Below are 23,202 nucleotides of genomic sequence, written 5' to 3'. Positions count from 1 at the left end.
ATTTAAAAAGATACATTCAAGGATATTCACCATTATTTTGATTTGATTTTTTCATCTTGACTCACAGTTCACACCAACCCATCAAATTGGACATTATTTATATTTATAATACTTAGATTCTTTATACTTTTATATCAATCTCATTCCAGCTTTAAAATTGGGTTCTCCTTATCTTGACTTTTTAATTACACAGCATTAATTGTAGAGCATAAGAAACTCGTTTCATTAATACAAATAAATCCCACTTACCGCGTTGCTGACACCATTAATGACAGAATCACAACAATAATTGCCTTTAATGTTATTTTAACCTTAATTACAACTTAATCTTAAAAAGTACCTGCAACTGCTATATTTTTATTTTTCATTGTACCACTAATAAAGACGAAGATGATGAAAAAATCCAAACGCATTCCCACTGCCCAATTCCCTCTCTCACACACAAATACACAATTGGCTTGTAAAAAAAAAAACTGAACAATTTCAAAATAAAATTATGAAAAAAAAAAAAAAAACTTAAAATCTGCAAAGTAAACCTCGGTGCGTTGACACTACAGACAATGGGTCCAGCTGTAATCTTCAATTTAGCCTTTTTGGTCAGAGAAGCGAAAAACCATGGTGTTTTTGTGTATGTATATGTGAGTTACGTGTGTATCTGAGCTGAGCTGTGTAGAGGAGATAGATGCCCTAGGCCTAACAAAAGTACTAACTCCCAAGCATAAATTTTGCTGTTTTGTTTAATTTTGCTGTTTGGTTTCTTGTTTGCATTTCAGAGCTCAAATGGGTCCCCCTTGAAAGGGGTTAATTTTAGGGCTTGAGTGATTCTTCCCCTTTTCCCATCTCCATATGTTTGGTCTCACCACCAACTGCTGAATTGTTCAGATTTCAAGATTTTGGCTTTCTGGGTTCTTGATCTGAGATTCTTGTCATTTTTCATATATATGTATGAGACTGCATTTTTTATTTGTCTATGGAGCAAACAATTGAGAGATCTCCTAATGGGCTAAGGGTTTTCAGAGTTCAACCTCCACTGGTGAGCCTCGCAGAATCTTTTTGAGCTCTTTAATTTCTTCAATTTCACTTGTTTCCGATGATGCCCAAATGAATTTTTTGGTTGTGTGCTATCTCTTGATTTATATGCATCTGCGTTTTTCATTTTTCTGAAATTTGTCATGTTGTTTTGTTTGAGAGTTTGATGATTTTCCTAGATTCCCACCTGGATTTTGTCAAGTATGAATTCTAATCAGTTTGACTTGACTCACCATTGATTTGGTTAGGAGAGTTGCTGTTACTCATTACAAGATGGATTGTCTTGGTGCATTCCCCATGGCTAAAATTGAGAATTGAGAGTTATCTTGATAAGAGCTTACCAGTAGAATTCCTGTTACATATGTTAGGTGTATTTAAGAAGGAGCATGCCTAAGTCATGATTATTGATTAAAAGTCATTTTGGATGAGATTCATAAAAAAAAATCTCATCTTATAAATACATGCAAGTGATATGTCAAGGGATCTAACTTCGGTTTATGATTGAATATCAATCACATTGGACATTTGTGGTTTATTGCCACAGTATTGCATGAGAATTTAAGCTTGAAGGCACATTAGAGACAGGATATTGAATAAAAGGCATCTTAGATGAAATTTTTGTTGAAGAGAGTAATGAGTTTGAAAGTTATTGATGCTTTTGTGTCAAGAGTAATTGGACTTTTGTATTAGTTGGATCTTATTCTTCATATAATTTTTGCCCAATTTGGTTACAGTTGAAGTTATCCTTGATTGGTGAATGGTGGAGTTGTTTCACCATTCATGTGAATCTTTAGCTGTTGCCTGAATTTATTTGGCTATAGCTTTGCAGGAAGAGTGTAATTTTTTCCATGTCTTTGAATCATATAGCTAATGACAACTGGCTGAATCATATTTTAAAAACATAAAACCATTAATCCCTTATTTTCTAATCTGTGCGCTCTACCTGCCTACTCAGTTCAATCTCTTCACCTTGACGAATTCGTTGTAGAATTCTAGGACTCTGATTTTCCATGCTACTGCTGATGTATCTATCTGGAGTGGAGTTAGTGTGGCGCCTTTTAAATCTGTACATTGACAGAATTTATAAGAAAAGAATATATTACTACTTTTCAAAGTGTTCGTTGTGGTGCATAATGTATGGTAGTGATTGTTCTGCAGAGTCTAATAGGTATCGTGTTTGTGTTTGTTTAGTATAGCCTGGTAAAGTAGAGTTCCTAGTCTAACTTACAGACCATATGAAGTATGCAAATGCCATGTCTTTCCTCAAAATAATTTTGTTTAGCAACTAAGGTTGGAAATTTTGCAGGTTGATTCTGTATCATGTTACTGCAAGGTGGATTCGGGGTTAAAAACAGTTGTTGGGGCAAGAAAATTTGTCCCGGGTTCTAAGATATGCATACAACCAGATATCAATCCTCGTGCACACAAGACAAAGAACTCTCGTCGGGAGAGGAACAGGGTGCAGCCACCACTTCTACCAGGACTGCCTGATGATCTTGCGATTGCTTGTCTGATTCGAGTCCCTCGTGTGGAACATAATAAACTTCGTCTAGTTTGCAAACGGTGGTTCAAGCTCCTAGCTGGGAATTTCTTCTACTCTCTTAGGAAGAGTCTCGGTATGGCAGAAGAATGGGTATACGTAATGAAAAGGGACCGTGATGGGCGAATCTCGTGGCATGCCTTCGATCCAACCTACCAACTCTGGCAGCCCCTTCCGCCTGTCCCACCGGAGTACAGCGGGGCCCTTGGATTCGGCTGTGCTGTGCTTAGCGGCTGTCACCTTTACTTATTCGGTGGGAAAGACCCGCTAAAGGGATCGATGAGACGAGTTATATTTTACAGTGCTCGGACGAATAAATGGCATCGGGCACCGGACATGCTCCGGAGGAGGCACTTCTTTGGCTCGTGTGTCATCAACAACTGTCTCTACGTTGCCGGAGGAGAATGTGAAGGGATTCAAAGAACTTTGCGATCTGCGGAGGTATATGATCCGAACCGGAACCGGTGGAGCTTCATTGCTGATATGAGCACAGCAATGGTGCCATTCATTGGGGTTGTGTATGATGGCAAATGGTTTCTAAAGGGGCTTGGATCCCACAGGGAAGTTCTGAGTGAGGCCTATATACCGGAATCCAACGCGTGGAGTCCAATAAACGACGGGATGATAGCTGGCTGGCGCAACCCGAGCATCTCCCTGAACGGGAAGCTCTACGCTCTGGACTGCCGCGACGGGTGCAAGCTGAGAGTGTATGACGAGGGTTCGGACACGTGGAACAGATTCATCGACAGCAAGCTCCACCTGGGGAACTCTCGGGCCCTGGAGGCTGCAGCCCTGGTGGCCCTGAACGGGAAGCTGTGCATCATCCGGAACAACATGAGCATCAGCATAGTAGACGTGTCGAGCCCTGACAAACGAGTTGAGAGCAATCCTCAGATATGGGAAAACATAGCGAGTAAAGGCCATTTTAGGAATCTGTTCACGAATCTGTGGTCGAGCATAGCTGGAAGAAGTGGATTGAAGAGCCATATTGTGCATTGTCAGGTGCTTCAAGCGTGACTCACCTACCTACATATTCAACCCAATCCCCTTCTCATTATTGTAAAGTTGTAACGACTTGTAAAGAGCAAAGTATTTGGGTTGGCCTTCGATTTTGAGGTCCTCAATCTTGATCTTCAAGGCAAAACAAAAAAGAACAAAAAAATTATCTTCTTTCTCGTATTATCAGTGTTCATATTTTTTCCCTTATATTAAATATTAATAGTCGATTAAAGATCAATTTTAGTTTCATAACTTTTCATATGTGGGAACTCTCGTACAAAAGCAATAAAACTCTTCTCTTAGTAAAAGATTAGTATTCGTTCTAACTTCTATTGGAAATGTCCTTAGTTTATGGCTCACTTGTTCTTGTCTCTCTACTTGACTAAATCAATTGATGTCTGTAGTGATAAATTCACCCACATTTTACTGCATAGTGTATAACATATTCAAAGTGTATCTTTCAATGTTTGCCATAAAAGTATAGGGAAGAAGGAATGCTAAACTAAAACACACAATATTGATCCATTATTCAATTTCACAGCCATCAAGTATATATGCATACCAAGTCAAATGTAGGACGATATTATTCCAGATTTCCTTCAGTCATAAAACAGTACAAGGTTCTCAATCTGATACTCAGATTCAGATATAAGTTTGATATAGTCCATACAACACAACCTCCTTGCTTCCTCGTATAAAAGAGAGACAGCTTGAGCTTAGCTATTTATTCTAAAACTACATAGTTACATTGCATGAGCTTAGTGGAAAAGGACTGCATCGCAGAATCCTCAGATATATGGAGTTTACTTTCAGTTGGCTATTCGGTTACAAGCATTGGGATGTCATCAACTGAAGTTGGCATCTGCAAGAAACAGACAACTTAGCAATTGCTATGACAAAGTTGAATCTCTAACATGTTAGCATCTCAAAATTTGCACTAAAACATTTATTGGGTTCTATAACAGATTTGAGAAAGTGCAAAACTTATGTCGAACCAAAACAATCAGCCAAGTGGGTGTGATCCCAGAGCTGCTGACATTGTATCCTTACACGAAAAATTCATTGACTATAAAATTTGTCAAATATAAAGAACACTGAGAGACAGCATTTTCTTACTAGAGTTGACATTGGTTGCTCAATGCTGAGTTTACCTAGCTAGCATCTGTAAGTTGTGATACTGAAATCCATGAAATCTTGAATTTGCATTAATGTAGCAGCTTATTTGGTGAATACAAACATACTGAGTTTGAATCTTTCTTTACACGACATCTAATGCTAGAACTCGACTGCATGAGTGATTCTCAATCTCACACCAACCATATAACCTTCATGCTAAGGCCATCTCCAACCATTTCCATCAAACTCAAACCCGTTTGTAAGTATATGTCTCAAAATTGGTTGGGGTTTGCAGTATGATTGGAGAAGTTTTCTACTCCAAAAATGAGATTTGGTGTCTAAGAACCCACAAATTCCTCAACATACCTAGTTCTCTACAAAATACAGAGCCAGCAGCAGTTTAAACTATCGCCCGAATGAAACAATTCGATTCAACTATAAGAATCAAGATACTTTCCACGTCTCATACATCTCTAGATCTACAAGTTCATGACGTTCTTCTACATCTTAAACTCCTCAGTATTAACATAGTAGTTTCTTACTTTAGAAAAGATCAACTCGTAATCATCTTCATTAATCTATTGACGGCACAACAAGTAAAACAGCAACTCCTTATCAACACAGTGATGAAGAGTAGGTGGTTTTAACTTGGTTCGTTTTATCATCAATTTAGTGATGGTGAAATATGAAAAGTAACCCTACACGCTACAATCCTCTCAAATCAGTCTACAGCATCCGAATTCATAACACAGGAGCAATCAAACAATCAATAAATCAGAAGCCCCAATATCCAAAACCCTGATTAAAGGAAATGAGAGAACAACATTGTACCTCAACAAGCGGCGTCGAAGTCACGGCCTTATCTGAGCAAGAGCGAACAGTCAAGAACTGGTCAAGCTGGAGCTCCTTGTTGATAATCCCGACGGTGAAGTAGATGCTTCCGGAAGGCGGCAAGTCAACCTTGATCTCATCGACATCGAACCAGAAGAAGTAGAATCTCTGCACCTGAATTCCCTTCAAATTGGTGATCGAACCGATACTGAGCTTCCCGGTGATCTTCTGTTCGTAATACACCAGGTAATCGAACTGTATGTAGCACGGATTCTCCAAATAGACCTCGAATTGACCGTCGTCTGAGAGAGTGTAGTTGACGACGGAATCCGGAAGGAGGCCGCTGGGGAGGCCGAATTTGGGAAGGATTTCGTAGACCGTGGGCTTCGGAGCTGGTGGATCGGTGGGGGATGAAGCGCAGAGGCTTAGGAGTGGGAGGAGGAGGAGAGAGAGGAGCTTCATCTTCGACGCCATGGATTGTAGATTTGTAGTGTAGAGACTAGACAATCTCTTCTGTGCTCTCAACTTTCCTAGTTTCGAGTTATATTTATTTTCCCTCGATAATTTAAACAAATACTACTCCTCCATCATAATAAATTGAAAATAAATTGTGTAATTAGCAGTATTTCATTACGGCGCCCGCATATAATATCGACTTTATAGTCATCTTTAATTTCAATACGAACTTAGATTCAATACAAAATATTAAATACTAGGACTACATAACAGGGAGATGAAAAAGTGAGTACTGACGGGTAGTTGAACTTAAACAATTTTTATACTAGTATCTTCTATAAGGTATTTCAAAATTTTAAATTTGTGTCACTATATGCGTTCATTAAAAATAATTTTATCTTTTCATTGTGGTCCATTTTCTTTAATTAGTCTAATTATTAAAAATGAAAAATTAGTCTTAATTTATTCCCTATTCCATATTCAACAACTCATGTGAACAAGGGTTCCATCCATTTATATTTTTGATGGAATGATGTTTCTTAAACAAATATTCTAAAAGTAATAGGTGTAGTAAGATTTTGTTGAAAAAAAAACGATATATTGAGTTTAGCTTTTGATGGAATGATGTTTTTAATTACTAGTACTATTTACGTCCCATAATAGATAACATACTTAGGTAATGATACGAGATTTTAGGATGTTATTTTTTGTATAAAATAGAAAGATAAAATATTATATTTATATTAATATGAGAGAGAACTTTTCTTAACAAAGAAAATGTGATATCTTTTATGGGATATATTAAAAATAAAAGTATGGCATATATTACGGGACGGAGGAAATATTATCTTTTAACTTGGCATTCGTTTCTTTTCTTTAGGTGGACTACTACTATTAATTGAGAATTGAGGGGGCATAGCATTGTTTCAACTACCTTAACGTTGGACTTTGACATATCATTTGCATTTTTTCCTTAGATACAAATCAAATATTGTACAGTTCTATTGGAATGGCGTAAACGAGAAACTTCGTGGAAAATGTGTTGTTTTTGACATTTATGTTAAAGTTGATTGTGTGTAACCTGTCCCTTTTCTTCTTTGACGAAATTATTGCACTTTCGTGATCGACAATTTCAATTTCAATTTTTGTTTATATTAGTAAATACTAATAGTTTCGAATGTGTATAAACAAATGTCAATTCATTGAGTAGTCAAATGTGTTGGCTAATTATAATTTGTTTGTTATAAATTGGTGGACTTGTTCGGCCTGTGGAGTAATTTGGATATTCTCCTATATATTGGCTCATTTGGGCCCATAATATATTGGATTTGGGCTTGGTTAGTTGTGTCACAACAACCAATTTAAAACTTTGATTCTTGAATGCGAATTGAGAAACCTTCCTAGTATTTTTTTAAATAATTTTTTTTTTCATTCTAATGAATGACGTTTATAAGTATTAGAATAAAATTGTTATCAAAATCATATGCGAAATTTACAGTGATACCAATAAATAACATTTTTTATTAGTACTCTGTATAAAATTGCTATTCAAATCATCCCCTAGAGTTATAGGAGGGATAAATAAAATTGAATCCAAATGCAAATAGGATAATTGATTTCATGCTAAGTTGAAAAGCATGGGAAACTAAAAATAAACATAATCATAAGAGGAAAAGGTAAGAGTAATCCCTAAAACCCCAAAACAAGCAAATATTCACTCTTTTCACTGGCGAGCACTGAACCCTCAATTTTCCCCCAAATTGCTTCCTCCATTGCAATTTACTCACTATTCCTAAACGCCTCTGGGTGCCAATCACGCCTCTGCAGGTACGGATACGTGAATACCTAGATTCAATGTTTACTGAACTTGTTATATTTATCTGTTTCTTTTTTCGGAATGATTTTGGTGGAGAAATTAGCAGAGAGATTGGAAACGAGTGAGGGTTTGCTTTTTTGATCGGGTTTGAAGTAATTGAGAAAGAAAGTAGGAGTATTTGTTAATTTGAATTCGAGGGATTCATTTCTTGATTGAACTGTCACTATTTCGCCTTTTTCACGCATTTTTGTTAACTGCTCATTTGGATTCAATTATTTGAAAAAATAAAGCGCACTAGGTGTTCTAGGATTTTTTTGTTTCGGATGCCAATGTTCCTCGGGGAATATTTTAGCATTTGATTATAGCAACTTTACACAGTCTGCGTGCAGTTTCTATAACTTTACGTGGCATTGCACGGATTTTCAATGGAGTGGGTGTAAATGGAAATAAATGACATCTTGAGTTTGTCTTTCAATTTTTGATGAATCTGTTGATGTATTTTTGAAGCAGTTCAGATCAATGTTGGAGTTTAGCTGTGACATTAACATGACTACCGTCCTTGTTATTAGTCAATAGTTGGATTGCAGTCCCAATTTGTGAAGATAGCTTACAAAAACATGTACCAACTCGTTTTACACATGATTTTTGACTAATGGTTGAGGCATGCTCGCAGAGCAAAATGGTCACAGAGGTTGGGCATGCTTCAACAGATATTCAGACGACTGTAACAGCTCCTCCACCCACTGCATCGACAAGCGGCCCAAAGACGTCTATGTTTGCAAAAAGATCAGGATTTGTTATTCCAAAGAACAAGCTATCAGGTTCATTGGTTCCTGTGTTTAGAGGATCTAAAAAGAGAGATGCTGATATGATCAATGAGGAAGCTACTAAGAAAGTGCAGAGGAAAACCAAATGGGGGCCTGATCTAACCATGGATACCACTGTCAGGAAAGGGAGAGCCTTGGCATATCAGGTATGTAGAATTCTCCTTCCATGTTAGATAACTTTTCAGTACTTCACTACTTCTCGTCAAAGATTTGCGCACAACTTAATTAATGCATCTTCTCTTTATTTTTCTTTGAGTCCTGATTTTGATTTTTCTGAAGTTCTTAGTAAATGGGATTAATGTTAATAGCTTAGGCGCCTAGGTTGGAAGAATGTTGCCCCAAAATATGGGGAGTTTGATCTTTTCAATTTAAGAAGTTCCTTTCCACTCTGGGTGCAAAAATGTCAGTGTCTTTTTTGTGAATGGCTCGCATCAACTTCACAGCCACCTAATATTGCTCTGCCTTTGCGGTGGTACAAATTTTGGACAGACTCGGATTGATCAAATATCTCAATTACTGACTTTTGGGGTGCTGGAACTTGAGCATAGTGAAGATTCATTTGCTACATCAGAATCTCACCATTGGAAGACATCAGAACATCAGCTTAGCCGTGAGGTAGTTGATTTCCAAAGCTGCCTTGCTTTACTCTTATTCCTTAGCTTTCATGATACTTACACTATCAGAAATGTATGGCAGGAATCGGAACAGCTGGAATTTGAAAAGCGTGAAATTATAGGTATGAAGAAGAAGTGAACATGAATAGGTGCTATTACTCCATTGTAGTCTCTTTTTAACTTCCATTTCTATATTTGACATATTATGTTTCCAGGTGAAATACTAAAATTAAATCCAGCATTCAAGCCTCCTACCGATTACAAACCTCTGCTGAAAGAGGCAAAAGTTACAATTCCCGTGAGTGTAAAATCTATACACCTACTTTACTTCTTTTTGTTATTTATGGTGTCTTTTAGGTACATTTTAAGCCTAACACTAGCTCTGAAGTGCTATCTTGCTTCTAATTGGTTATTGAGGGAAAAACATCTAGTTGTGTGTTTAAATTAACTCATAATAGTTTTAGCAATCTTAAAACAATTAATTAAGCAAGGGCTTAGCAAAAGAATCCTATTTGGAGAAGAGGTCGGTAGCTGGGTGGTTTGCTGATCTTTAATAATTTCCCTTTGCAATCATATATTTGCAATTTCTGTATGATTATGAATAAGAAATGAAGTGATAACTTCTTAATAATGCCCCATATAAATCTGTCTGCAGATTAATGAACATCCAAATTACAATTTCATTGGTTTAGTATTTGGCCCGTTAAGTGATACTCAAAAGCGACTGGAGAAGGTATGTACTCTTCATTCCTCTTAAATCTTAATGTTATGCCATGGGTTATATACACAGGTTAACTAGTTTCACAAGACACAACTATCCAGCATATGTAACAAACTGTTTTCTTGCTTTGGAATGATAAACCAGGAAACAGGAACCAAAATTCAAGTTTATGGCACAAAGGCGGATGCAGGAGGACCGGTAATAGACTAGAGACATAGACTTTGTCTACCATGCTTTCAGTATATATTCTCCCCTTAGCACAAATTTAACACTTGCTCATAGTTTTAACTGTGTACTGCTGTAGGTTGAAATTACTTCTGATGAGAAAGAAATAGACAATGCTTATGAAGATATGTATGTAAACATAGCAGCAGACACACATGAGAAAGTTGATTCTGCAGTGGCTTTAATTGAACTGTTAATCACCTCAGTTTCGGTATGGCTTGACTATTGAATCTGTAGACAGCATATTTGACAGTTTCTGACATTATGCTGATGCTATTGCTGTCTTGTATCTAGATGAAACCGGTGTCTTCTTCAACAACATCAACTGTAGCTCTTGCTGATAATACGAATACTAATCAAACTCAGAGCATGCTGACTTCTACTGTGACACCTGCGCTGACGAACCAAGGAACGCCTCAGCTATTTCCTGGTTCTTTACCGCTTCCTCAAGGCCAGTTTCCACAATATCCTCAAACCTGGTTTCCTGTAGGTCCAACTCAAGCTCCAACTTATCGGCACTCTGGATTTGTCAACCCTTCAAATGCTTCTGCAGCATTTCTCAATAACACTGGCCAGGTATCTTCCTCGCCCTTGAATCACTCAAACGTGCCCACGTTGTTTGGTCCACGACCAGTCATCCCTGCAAGTTTTAGTCCGGTCCCGCAAAATCCTTCAGCCCCTACATCTGGAACTCAGTCCACCTATCTGCAACAGCCACCCTCACATGCTCAAACTGGTGGACCTCAGCCCCCATACATGCACCAGGCACCCCCATCAACCGGGTGGCCCGGACCTCCCCACAACCTTCCACTAACATCCAGGCCACCTTTCTCTGCTAGTGAATCCTCCAGATGGTTACCTTCACCAGTGAGCACTTCAGCATCTCAAGGTCCAGCCAACATTATGCAAGGACCACCAGTGAATCACCCCAATGATATGATTTCGCCTCTATCTACTGGAGCCCAATCATCCAGGCCAGTAGCTAACCAACAATCACTAGGCTTCTCTCCCATGCTGCCATCAGCAGGACCTGAATCCACACCTTCATCAATGGGATCTCTACAGCCTGCTATGCCCCAAATGGCAATGCGTCCACCACCCTCAAATGCTGTACCGGGATCTGCACCTATGCCTTTCCCGACGCAATCTTCAGGATCACTTCCACAGCCTGGAATGCCCAATTCTTATCCGGGTAATGCTGCAAATATCGATTCCATAAGACCTGTTCCGGGGACAATTCCAAGACCTCAGCAACCGAGTTCTGGTGATTTTACTTTTCAGCCTCACCGCCCGCCCAGTGCAGTTTCTCAGGTTTGGCATACCAATCAATCTGTTCCACAGAATATAAGACATCCAGTTCAAGCAGGCCAGACATCTTTACCACCTCACTCTCCACATATGAGGCCTATGTTGAACAACATGAATCTGCATGGTTTTCCAAGGCCTCCGGCTAGTCATCAGATGAATCAACCTAGGCCACATACTCCTACCAACTTTGCTGGAAACTCTACAGTTCCCGTTCCACCTAGACATCAGATGATGCCAGGTCATAATGCCGGAGTCCCAAATATGCCACCGAGGAACTTTGCTCCACATCCTATCAGTAACACTCTCGGTCCTTTTCCACCTAGGCTGGAAAACCATCTTGCTCGCCCACCACGGTTCCCGACTCCACATCAGCATTTTGGAAACCCTCCAAGAAGGCCGTTTCCTAGCCATCAAGTATATGATCCTTTTGTTCCGACTGCTGCTCCTTTCAACTCTCAAAGTAGTAGTAATGCAGCAAGGATGCCCAGTGAGAGTGATCCAGAGTATGAGGACCTCATGGCTTCTGTAGGAGTTAAATGAGCTATATATAGAGAGATTAGTGAATTGTTATATTTTAAGATTTGTTTGTCTACAAATCTTGTGAGATTCTTTTGTACCGTCATGGATTTAGAGAAAAAAAAAACTAGGTTTTTGTAATTGCAGGTTCTGTATTGTTGACAGTTTAACACAAGCTGCATAGAAAAAGAAAAGAGTATACAACAAATATGCTCGTGCTCGTTTGTTTTAATTGGAAAGTTCTTGTGCTAAGCAGATAAGCTCTCTGATTTTTAATTTAGTGCTTTGAAATCTTGACTCATGGCAGAATGACTTCTAAATAGGGCAAACATAGAGTGAAAATTAGCTGAAGGGGTATGTTCAAGAAACAGAGATAATTAAGTTGAATATTCTTTCCTCAATTGTGCTTTTTAATACTCCATATAGTAGAAACATTGAGGAAGAGAAATTCAGGTCTGCGATACGACGTAGCTCCCTTAACACATCTCTAAAAAACTTCTAATAAATAAAAATTGAAAGCCAAACGTATCCTATCATTTATCTTAATATAATTACCATTTATTTTCTCCAACTTTAACTACTTTTAGTGGCTTTTTGTTAATGTAAAACTGTTACATTGACTATTACTATTACATATGGTCAAGTCCAAGAGCTCAAGATAATAGAAAACTTTGACAGCGACACATACGCACGCCCACGCATAGTTAGATGATTTACATGCCGAATATTTGGCTGTGCCCTATAACCAAGACTACGACTAGAGATTCAGAATTACTTTAAATCTTCACAAACCGAACGTCGCTCTGGCCGAATGCCGTTCCACAACCAGGACACTTTCGGTGACGGATTTCTAGATTCCTCTGGATGCATTGGTTGCAGAATAGATGGAAGCATTTCACAATCACAACCTGCCATGATCAATTAAACATCTTTAGGCACTGCTCAAATAAGAATGCAGGTTTATGATAAATAACATTTTCATCTGTAATGATTTCTCAAACAGAAAAGGAAATTTAAGATATTTCCCGGGTTTGATTTGATATGCTTGTAGAAGAGAAGATTGGCACAAGAAGGGCACATAAACGATACCTCCTTAGGCCGATCAAAACACACTCCGCACTTGAGTATTGCCTTGCAGTCTTTTATCTCGTCTTGAAGTTTCTGTATTGCAGCCTCACCGGTTTCAGCAGTCAGCTTCTCTACTGTTCTATTCAATTCTATCATTTCTTCATCAAGCTTCTTTCTCTCGCTTCTGCAACATAAAGATTTATAAGATATTACTGTTTCCTAAACATATCATGTTAATGTAAATATGATGAAAAACCCTTTCAGCATTACAAGAAGAAATAGTGTACATCGGTAATTACCTTTCATTGTCTAGTTCGGTTTGAATATCATCTATTTTTCGCTGGATCTGCTCATGTTCCTTCTCGGAAATTGAAATAGTGGATTTCAGCATCTTCAGTTCTTTCTCTGCGTCAACTAATTCCCACTTTGCAGCTTCAAGGTTCATTGCTAAGTGTTTGTCATCCTGAATGGAACTCAGAATTTCTTGGTGGAGAAGTTTCATCTGCAACGTTTGTCTGGTATGAATGAGAGTGATCGAAGATTAAACAAGATCGGAGATTAAAGATGTAACCAGCTAACCTGTTCCTCACTTTGAGCTATTCTAGACTTCAAGGCTTCAAGAGATCCATTAAGCTGTTCAAGTTGCTTTTCTAACCCTTGTTTCTCAGAGAGCAATGCGTTTTGTGATTGCCTTGCTTTAACACTCTCAGACACCAGCTGCAAAACAAACCACTAAGGATAAAGAAACTTGATTGCACCATGTAGCAACAATAAGTTGCAGGCTATGAAATCTTCAAATGAAGAGACAGATATGGTCATAGAAAAATGACCTTTATGTTATATTCATCCCTTCCAGTCAGTTGCGTCAGCAAATGCTGGTTCTGAGCATTCATATCTTCGTAAGCTTGACCAATAGTCTGTAGGCCGATTTTAATAATCAACAGAAACCCCAAAAGGATACCAGGAAGGTGTAATGATAAGATATTTATCATATATTCTATGTTACTAAGTCAGCAAATAGCGTCACCTCAATTTCAGATATAAAGGATGCAGTCTCTCCTTCCTTGATCTTGATGGCTTCCTTGAGTTCCAAGACATCTCTGTATGTCAACAAACAAGATACTCTTCAACAATCATATTGACTCAGAACTTGCATACCTGGAATCAATCTAAATGATACATAGTTAATAGCACAAACAGGAAGATCTATATCTTGCTCTGTCCATCCTATTATGGTCGAGCTTTACATTGAGTGTCCAATTGTATCCCAGTTGGTCATTAAAATATGACACAAATTACTTTCTTAGCTTTAATCCTGCGCTGATTAGGTTATTATCACCCTGTCAGCATTAGGATTGTTATCCGTTATTAGATTATCTTTGAACCTAGGGGAAGTAAATAAATAGGCTGTAATCCAGCAGACACAAACTTTCTATTTTAAATCCTTTCAGTTTAGAGGCTTTGACTCGCTTTGTGTTCATTTTCTTAGGTGACTCAGCCTATATGCAGTTGAAGTGTGCCCTTGTGACAAATTATTTTCATGGATGTGTCAACATTAATTCAAAATAAAGAAAGCACGATATCATTCAAATTAAATAAGCACGATATCATTCAAATTAAATAAGCACACAAGTAAGAACAAAAAGAACCTCTCAGAAGTATCTAATTCTGTCCTTAATTCAGCCATTTCAGCTTCAGCAACAGAAAGTCTGTGTTGGCATGCTGCCTCAGCTTCATAAGCTGCTTTAACTCTCAATTCCAAGCCATGTTCTTCTAGGGCATTCCTCAGACTTTCAGCTTGCAACAGAGCTCTATGTTCTGATTCTTGAATCTCTGACAAGTTTCTTCCAAAAGGTTTCAAACAGAGTTTCTCGTGAGATTGAATCCAAAGGCAGAGTAAGATATTATGCCTCAGATCTATCCAAGACATCTAAACATGGACGTGAACATTTATGTGTTAAGCTGCTGACACGTGCTCAGAATAAGCTTTTGACCTTAATGATGTTTCCATTTTATTACTCAATTTCCTAGGGAGGATATATATACTTACCTGTTATCATAAATTTGTTGACCCAACATATCCAAGAAAATTTCCAGCTCTTGTTTATCCTTCTCCATTTTCTCAGCCTGCATATTCACTTCCAGAAGTTAAGAACTGTATGCTTTTAGATTGGCAACATATGAAAAAGATTAGATAATGGCAATCAAGCTTACCATATCCTTTAAAGACTTGATGTCATCCATTTGCCGAGTACACTCAGCAACCAAATTCTTCAATTCAGCGGTCTGAAAGCACCAAAACAAAAGACGTGCTCAACTGAAAACTGTGGAAAAATTTTACTGGAAAAGAAAACAATTAACTTGTGGGAATAGAAACACAGAAGTACGAAGGGTTTAAAATATTATGAAACCATCAGAAAGTTAATCAACATGTCAAGGTGAGCAAGGGAACAAAGGTTTTTCAAGTGTTGTTGCAATTTGCAACCGCTGAGCACACAAACAAAACAGAAACAACAAAATTGAGTTTTATTTTGAAAAGAAAATCCACATCTGAGGCAGAAAAGAACATCAAGATCATACAAACTCACCTTTACATCCAGTAAGGCACTGAGTGATTGAGCTTTCTCACGCAAGGAAATGGCCTCATCTGCTGTTATTTTCCACTTGTTTAACTGGCTTTCCATCACCCCCATTTCTTTTGTCAAAGCAGAAGCCATTACCTGGAACTCTTCTTTGATATCTTTTCTTCCTGAATATGACATGAGCTGTATCAGATTAGAGATTAGACACAAAGACATCAGTAATATTTTTAACAGTAGCACCCAACCTGAATCTTGCAGAGCTTCTTCCATTTTGAGCTCCATCTCATTCTTCTGAGTAACAATTGATTGCAGTTGATTCTGTAGTTCTTCAACCTTTGACTCAGAACAACCAATAGCACTCCTAGCCGAATCCATAGACTCTCCCTTATAGATCAAGTCTTTCTCCCTCCTCATGATGAAAGGCCTTTCAACCTACGATATTATTTAGTAAAGGCCACAGAGATAGACCATGTTATCAATTAAATAGGAAATATCTTACTTGCAAAGATTCTGTCAAAATTTTATATCGCTCTGCCTCCGCATTCCAGTGCTGAAACTGATCGTTCAACAAGGCATATGGCCTAGAAGTGTGAATATACTTGTCTTCCTTCAGTTCATTCTTGAAAAAATAAGTTGACAAGTTAGATTGCTTAGAAAAGAGTTTATATGTTAATAGGTCAGATAACTCTTTATAGAACCTGAAGATGTTGCAGCTGCTTTGACAAAATAAGGTTGTCATCACGTGCATCTTCAAGCTCAGAAAGGCGATCCTGTGCCAGAACCTACATCATTTTCATTTATAACATCCATCAGAAAAGTATGTTACAGGGTCAGTGCAGGTGAAGAAGTGTCTGAACTAGCCAACTGATAAAAACCTTTATCTCCTCAGTTGAATCTTTAAGTTCTCTTAAACGCTTTGACCGGTCAGCAGGCTTTTCAGGAGAGACAGTTCCATTCACTAAATTAGGAACTATTACAGGAACAGGAATTGGGACGTGCATCCCAGAAATACCATCTTTTTGCATTTTCAGGCTAATTAGTTTTCTTCTACTTTCTTCAAGTTCGCCCATGCTTTCTTCCAGCTCTCCTTCAAATAGAATATCAATATGATGCGTAGAATAGAGTCGTAAAACTATTACAGTTTCTACCCAATGCTATGAAAGCCAATAATAAGGTGTACCAGCAATGCGTTTGATCTCCAATTGATCAAGTGAATGATTGTCAATGCAAGCTTGAATCTCATCAGCATATTGTTTGTGTTTAGAGTGAAGCGCATCAACCATCTGATGAAGGTTCCTGGACTCCTCTAACATTACATTATCAAGCTTACGCAATTGGGCGACAGCATCTGGAAAGGCCAATATTATTGAAATATGCTACAGTTATCATCTGTGTGCTTTGTGAGTATATATATGCATAAATCTGAAAAAGGAAAAGATTCATAACCTTCTGAGGAGGGATTCCCCAACAGAGTTTGAGCTATGTCCTTGAGTTTGACGCTTTGACAATCGATGGCATCTTGAAGTAATTTCATCAACTCCCTAGTAGAAGTCTGACGCAATGCAAGAGATTTTTTAACATAACCGATAGAACCATCCTTGTGGCTGCCATCAATAGCATCTGTTTGTATTAACCTACAAAGAAATATGTCTTCCGCAGCACATGATGGAATAGAGCCTGACATGATATCATTATATTTAATATGTTCGAAGTATCTTTGCAAAGTCCAGAGTCAGCAAGGGCCAAAAATTACCTCGAGAAGATTCTAAATGATCCAAACTTTGTAGAGCATTTAGGCCAGCTCCCGCTTGTCCTCCAAGTAAAATAATATCGTCAACCAACTACACGAAGTCATCCATTCCACTGGTAAAGGAAGCTATTTACATGCCATACAATTAAGACAAACTAGTAATAAAGAGGCATGCTAAGCACCTGGTTCCAAAGCTGGTTCACTTTTATCAAAATGTCATCATATGAAGTCTGCTTCACTTTTAATTCTTTTATATTGGATTCAAGATCATGCAACTCTTGCTTCTGTGTTTCTAACTGATGTACAAGTTTCTGGTTCTGGTATTGAAGATCTGCAGCATCAACCTGTCGGGGAATAAATTTGATAGCGTTCCCGGTTATAATACAGACAGTCATCTTACATATATCAGCGGCTATTGCATATACAATCTTGATTAATGAACATATTATGCACACGCACACAAAGTAAATAACATAACAGAACAATCATTGTAGAGCCACTAATCAGTAAGTAGACATCTTTCCTCATAAACACAATACAATCTGAATACAAGCACCAGATTAAATTCCTTATTTTATAGCAGCACATTCAATCTATTATTCTACTTCAGTGTTCCCACAAGAGCATTATCACAATCCAATCCCAATTAAGTTCAACTTTAACAGAAAGCAAACTTCAAAAACTATCATTCCAACATCAAATCAAATGTCAGTTAAAAAAAAACCAAAGAAGCCTACATATATAAACCAAACAATAAAAACCCCAACACTTAATACCTAACCACAATTAAATACCGCTACATCAATTACGAGACATTGTAATAGAGAAATTTACAGGTTTATCCTCATCTGGAGGAGGAGGAGAAGCAGAGTGGCGAGCAATGGAGACGCCGTGATTGTTGAGACGAGGACGCTTTTGGTGCGGCTCTTCTTCTGGTTCCATTTAAACAAGCGCCGTCCAAGTCTTGCTCAACGCAATTGCTGTATAGTAGTATCTGATTTCCCAAATCATTAGATTGAATAATTATAATTTGGCCCTCAGCTCCTTCTCCCACTAAAATGATGTAGTGATTTGTTCGTAGGTGCAATCCGTATCAAGTATCAACAGTAACCCTAATAACTTTGTACGCTAGAGAGAGCTTAACCAAAATTCGTTTTGTTCATTGCTAATTGACTGCGCCTTCATATTAGGCGGAACTCCATACCAATTGAAGACCTTGTAAAACTAGCAGAGAGAGGGAGAGTGGTGGTGGTGGAGTCGCGGGTCGCGGGTCGGGTCTAGTGAATCGATCATCGCAATCCTGATCATGGTATTAGTTGGGCTTTATAAAAACAAAGGCCCAACTACGGTAGTGTGATCCTTATTTCTCAACTTTTCGAAAAATGAATTACAAATCAAAATTTGTAATTTTCGCAATTATTTTGACCATATACTTTTCGGCAAATTATTTAATGACGTGGCAACCTGTTTTAAGCAATATGGTAGAAATATTGATTTTCTTAGAGTGATCTATATGTTTATGTGATGTGTGTGATATACTGAGTGTTTAAAACTGACTTCATATACTATATCTAATATTTCATCGAAGATGAGAAGGATGTGATAGTTAAAATTTATAATTCAGTTATAAAAAATGTGAAACATATCATGATATGGTTTGTTTGGAATTTTCCCTTGTTTATCATAATTCCAATTACTATTTCTTTACTTAACTATGCATTAATATCGAGAATTTAACTTAGAAATGCATCAAAAGAATACATATACTAATATATCAACTACCAATATCAGTTCAATCTTTTATCTTAATCAATAAGATCACATTTGATAGTCATTTTTCACTTAAGAGAAATAAATTTATCATAACTCTACCACTTGTTATTCAGATTACCAAATTAAGTATTCATTATCTTCAACCTGAAACTCGTTTTTGTATAAAAGTCACATCGTAGTGATTTTATTCTAATTATTTGTACTAAAAGAATATTCTTTATGTTAATTTTTTATTCTTAAATTTTGAAAATGTAATTTTGATTTGTTTTATTGTAAATCTAAAAATAATATTTTACTTACAAATCCAAAATGAAATTGGTTTTGGAGTACCATCGAAAGCTCGGGGCTAATTGCCCCTCCATTTTGAGTTTTTGACTAATGTTAGAGATTGTCTAAATGCATCTGCAACAATCTATCTATCAATATCTAAAGTGACAGTTGTGATGATATTCACAGAAATGCCATTCTGGACTGTTTTGGCGGGAAACATTAACATTTAATGTGGAATCTTATGTTTCATTTTTTGGAAGCTTAGGTTAATGTCTCTTTTTGCAGATTTTTGGAATTACAAGTATTGTAGGGCGCGTGAGTATGTTTTAACTTCATTTGGGGTTTAAGAGATCATTTTTGGTTGCAGGCCTATTTTTGCGTTGCAGGCCTATTTTAGTCTAATATCTGATCTATTTACATATCAGACATCACATTCGTATATATCTACTTACCTACATTTGCAAGAATCAACAAATTACAAAACTAAATCATAAATCATGTAGTAAATTCTTGAAATTTTTCCACTGCTATTTGCCTCTTTAATAGAACCAAAACCTGAAATTGAATTTAATTTGCACAATGGTTAAATTCAGAATTTGTAAACAACTTATATTTAAATTGACATATAAAACTGCACAAACAAAGAAAATATTAAATCGACATAAAATCTGCCAGTAAAAAGAAAATAGGCTCGAACAAAATTTCTCATAAATATTAGTAGAACTTTTTCATCAAAGATACTCCCTCCGTCCCACATAATTTTACCCAATATTTCATTTTGGGCCGTCTCACATAATTTTACCCATTTCACTTTTACCATTTTTGGTAGTGGACCTCATATTCCACTAACTCATTCATACTCACATTTTATTATAAAACTAATACTTTAAAAGTAGTACCCACATCCCACCAACTAATTCAACTCACTTTCCATTACATTTCTTAAAACCGTACCGGATCAAAGTGTGTAAAATTATGTGGGACGGAGGGAGTAAATAGCAACTATTTCTATTTTAAAAGAAATTTGAAATTTAGAACTCTCTATACCCTATTCATGCTTGGAAATAGGATTATTACCTGATAAACACTTGCAACAACCAAGGAATCTTCCATTTCCATGTTTCCAAAGCTGGCATTTAAACTTTTTATTAATGCTTTTGTACCTGAAAATGAATATCCCATTGTAAATATACAATAAATCCATTAATTCAGCTGAGCATGTTTATGCATAATACATTTCTAATAGAAAGCTGGAAGGTCCCTTCATTATTATATTCTTTTTGGGAACCTGCTGTTTTTTTTTATTAAATAGCATGCTCACCATTTATTACCCTATAAATACTCTTTCCTATCTCTTTCACAATCACTAAGCAATATCAATCCACAAGTTCATCAACAAGTTTAGCAAGGAGTAATTGGAACTCAGTTAGGCGAATTAGGTATTTCAGTTTCTTTTCAAATTTGTGCACAACATTTGTGGATGAATGTTGTTCAGTTTTTCATTCCTCTTCTTTCTCTCATGTCATTTTCTCTATATTTAGTTCGGTTTAATTACTGAGTTAGTCTTCACCTCATTAGTATTTATATGTAGATGTTTCCTATTGCTTCCATGTGTATCTTTTTTTTGTACATCAGTATCTGCACAAAAATAACATATTATCTCAAAATATGTTTATTTTACTTTGAGTAATATCTCCTGCCACTCATATTAGTAGATCAGTTTATGCACTAAATAATCATATTATGTCCTTATTTGTGGATGATTGTTCAATATGGTGGTTAGTATCTATCTATCATCACATTTTCCCTATTTTCAATTTAGTTTGATCACATTAGTTTTTACCTCATTAGAGTTTATATGTATCTTCTTCCTTTTGCTTCCAAGAGTATCCTTTTTTTTTGTACATCAGAATCTGCACAAATGAAACATATTATCTAATTATATGTTTATTGCACCATCAGTAATATCTACTGCCTCTAATATTTCCCATTTTTACATTAGTTTTGAGACTATTTCTATCATCCTACTCTTTGGTCAACTATATTACCAGAAGACATTTTTGTCTAATTTGAAAATTTTCAATTCAGTTTAATGAGTTGGTCAATTACCTATTGAATATTTGTTATTAATCTGCTTTGTCTTTGCTGCCATTGTTATCTTCTTCCATGTAGATGAGTCCCTGCATAAAATAATGACATTATGTCCTTATTTCTTTACTGAAGGTGATTAGATGTTGTTTTGGCTTCTGACTTTTGGGTTTTTTAATTTCTTTGAATGTTGTCTTTTGTCTTGATCTGCGCTAATCTATGAAGCTAGAATTCCTATTATATTCTGATTCATGCAGTTCAGTTCTTGGAGGGATATTCATATAGCTGATTTGGAGAAATGTAATGTTTTGTACTGTCTTAAATCTCAATAATCGTAATGAAGTTTCATATGCATGTTATCTTTTAATATTCTAAATTATAAACAAGAAATAGCTTTTTTGTTGATTATTAATCCTTCAAAGCATTACTTAGATAATTTATTATGAGTCATAGTTCAACACATAAGAAGCAAACAACTCATTGAAGTTATTTATCTACCATGTATAGCAAACATCTTATGCAGTCCTAAAGGATGTAAATTAGACATTTGTAATCAACATTATATTATGTTATTTGTTATCAAACTTCATATGGTATAGCTTTAAAGTAGTTTATAATCATTTATAAATTTCTGGAAACACACATGCAGGTATATCTGACAAACTATTCCATACATTCTCAAAGCATGTCACAGTTAAATTATATTACTTACATACTAATTTAATACTTGGTAAATTACCTTCATTGAATTTGCTTCAAGTTGGTGGCAGGAGACTCAAAATCCACCATACTTATTCCTGCCATAAAAGAAGAACTATTTAAATAAAAGAAATTTATACCATATACAAATCAGTGTTAGTTATATAAATAATGACTAAGTCAAATTATTCTCAGCTTTTAAAACTGGAGCATGGAAACTAAAATATGTGGTTGCTGTCATCACAATTTATGTTTTATAGAATGCATTATTAAATAAATTAAGGCACAATTTTTTTTATGGCAGTAATATGTTTATATATAGTTAAGAATAGCTATTTTTAAACAGCATGCTTAGTACGGAGTATTTTTTTTCCCCTAAAAATACCATACCCACTTCACAAAGATTTTACCATCACTCACACTCATTCAGATTACACAAGTGAAAATTCAGTTACCACCCGTTTCTCTTAAAAATTACCTCTTTTTATTCTTTGTTTATGTTCTTTGCTATGTTCCAAGTTACATTTACATTTTTTGTTGCTGCGAATAGTCGTTTATTATGCCTTCACTTCTTAGCTGACTAAAGAACAGTTATTTTTACCGCTGCCAGTTGTTGTGCCTCCTTTCCGTTCTTGATCTTGATCTGCATTTTCCTGTGTTGAAGTTATTTTGGTAGTTTTGTCAGCTCTTTTGATGAGTATAAATAGAATACATATTTTTGAGCAGTAATCGTGAATAATCAGTTATTGTTTACCTGATGTCACATAGAAGGTAAAGGAATTAGGGTTTTTGTCGCCGGCTCGCGTGGAGGCTGAGGCGATTTGTGTAGCCGTGGTCGCCTTTCCGCCGTCCACCGCCTGAGAACGGCCGATTTGGAGTCATCGTGACTTGGAGAAGGAAAGAACTAGGGTTTGTGTTGGCGGCGCAAATTGTGTGATAAAAGCTTTATATATTTTTGAGTCAATAATGTTTTA

At 36.6% G+C, this 23,202-nt stretch overlaps 4 protein-coding genes across 4 annotated transcripts; 2 read left to right on the top strand and 2 right to left on the bottom strand.

Moving 5' to 3' along the window:
- The first annotated feature begins 445 nt into the window (after nucleotides 1–445).
- LOC125223688 (F-box/kelch-repeat protein At1g55270-like) lies at nucleotides 446–3,748 on the top strand. Its single transcript, XM_048126942.2, has 2 exons — nucleotides 446–1,033; nucleotides 2,336–3,748. The coding sequence occupies exons 1-2, from the start codon at nucleotides 971–973 to the stop codon at nucleotides 3,584–3,586; spliced, it is 1,314 nt and encodes a 437-aa protein (XP_047982899.1). The 5' UTR covers nucleotides 446–970; the 3' UTR covers nucleotides 3,587–3,748.
- Nucleotides 3,749–4,127: 379 nt separating this feature from the next.
- LOC125218968 (uncharacterized) lies at nucleotides 4,128–6,120 on the bottom strand. The gene is made up of 2 exons (XM_048120796.2): nucleotides 5,516–6,120; nucleotides 4,128–4,430 (listed from the first exon to the last, which is right to left on the bottom strand). Exons 1-2 carry the CDS (start codon nucleotides 5,987–5,989, stop codon nucleotides 4,386–4,388), a joined length of 519 nt encoding a protein of 172 aa, XP_047976753.1. The 5' UTR covers nucleotides 5,990–6,120; the 3' UTR covers nucleotides 4,128–4,385.
- Nucleotides 6,121–7,641: 1,521 nt separating this feature from the next.
- LOC125223483 (RNA-binding KH domain-containing protein) lies at nucleotides 7,642–12,230 on the top strand. The gene is made up of 9 exons (XM_048126657.2): nucleotides 7,642–7,798; nucleotides 8,461–8,760; nucleotides 9,104–9,229; nucleotides 9,311–9,350; nucleotides 9,444–9,526; nucleotides 9,884–9,961; nucleotides 10,094–10,147; nucleotides 10,254–10,385; nucleotides 10,469–12,230. Exons 2-9 carry the CDS (start codon nucleotides 8,467–8,469, stop codon nucleotides 12,020–12,022), a joined length of 2,361 nt encoding a protein of 786 aa, XP_047982614.2. The 5' UTR covers nucleotides 7,642–7,798; nucleotides 8,461–8,466; the 3' UTR covers nucleotides 12,023–12,230.
- Nucleotides 12,231–12,534: 304 nt separating this feature from the next.
- Nucleotides 12,535–18,664, bottom strand: HUB2 (histone mono-ubiquitination 2). Its single transcript, XM_048125950.2, has 19 exons — nucleotides 18,233–18,664; nucleotides 17,581–17,742; nucleotides 17,402–17,489; nucleotides 17,095–17,325; nucleotides 16,829–16,996; nucleotides 16,524–16,735; nucleotides 16,347–16,430; nucleotides 16,148–16,267; nucleotides 15,894–16,080; nucleotides 15,655–15,815; nucleotides 15,281–15,352; nucleotides 15,117–15,193; nucleotides 14,716–14,910; nucleotides 14,094–14,166; nucleotides 13,897–13,983; nucleotides 13,646–13,783; nucleotides 13,366–13,568; nucleotides 13,088–13,250; nucleotides 12,535–12,906 (listed from the first exon to the last, which is right to left on the bottom strand). The coding sequence occupies exons 1-19, from the start codon at nucleotides 18,338–18,340 to the stop codon at nucleotides 12,775–12,777; spliced, it is 2,661 nt and encodes an 886-aa protein (XP_047981907.2). The 5' UTR covers nucleotides 18,341–18,664; the 3' UTR covers nucleotides 12,535–12,774.
- Nucleotides 18,665–23,202: the final 4,538 nt, after the last annotated feature.

This window comes from Salvia hispanica, chromosome 1 (genome assembly GCF_029641045.1).
Source record: "Salvia hispanica isolate PSC_SH4W2 chromosome 1, Shi_PSC_v1, whole genome shotgun sequence".
NCBI lineage: Eukaryota > Viridiplantae > Streptophyta > Magnoliopsida > Lamiales > Lamiaceae > Salvia > Salvia hispanica.
This window is presented reverse-complemented; position numbering and strand designations above follow the sequence as displayed.

Excerpts from the sequence above, each read along its gene's own strand:
- LOC125223688 (XM_048126942.2), top strand. The coding sequence starts at position 971 with ATGGAGCAAACAATTGAGAGATCTCCTAATGGGCTAAGGGTTTTCAGA. Across the intron at positions 1,034-2,335 it reads TCAGAGTTCAACCTCCACTG|GTTGATTCTGTATCATGTTA; the intron begins GTGAGCCTCGCA and ends GAAATTTTGCAG.
- LOC125218968 (XM_048120796.2), bottom strand. The coding sequence starts at position 5,989 with ATGGCGTCGAAGATGAAGCTCCTCTCTCTCCTCCTCCTCCCACTCCTA. Across the intron at positions 4,431-5,515 it reads CTTCGACGCCGCTTGTTGAG|ATGCCAACTTCAGTTGATGA; the intron begins GTACAATGTTGT and ends TGTTTCTTGCAG.
- LOC125223483 (XM_048126657.2), top strand. The coding sequence starts at position 8,467 with ATGGTCACAGAGGTTGGGCATGCTTCAACAGATATTCAGACGACTGTA. Across the intron at positions 9,351-9,443 it reads TGAAAAGCGTGAAATTATAG|GTGAAATACTAAAATTAAAT; the intron begins GTATGAAGAAGA and ends TTATGTTTCCAG. Across the intron at positions 9,962-10,093 it reads CTCAAAAGCGACTGGAGAAG|GAAACAGGAACCAAAATTCA; the intron begins GTATGTACTCTT and ends ATGATAAACCAG.
- HUB2 (XM_048125950.2), bottom strand. The coding sequence starts at position 18,340 with ATGGAACCAGAAGAAGAGCCGCACCAAAAGCGTCCTCGTCTCAACAAT. Across the intron at positions 16,997-17,094 it reads GGGGAATCCCTCCTCAGAAG|ATGCTGTCGCCCAATTGCGT; the intron begins GTTATGAATCTT and ends TGGCCTTTCCAG. Across the intron at positions 15,816-15,893 it reads AGAAGCTCTGCAAGATTCAG|GAAGAAAAGATATCAAAGAA; the intron begins GTTGGGTGCTAC and ends TGTCATATTCAG.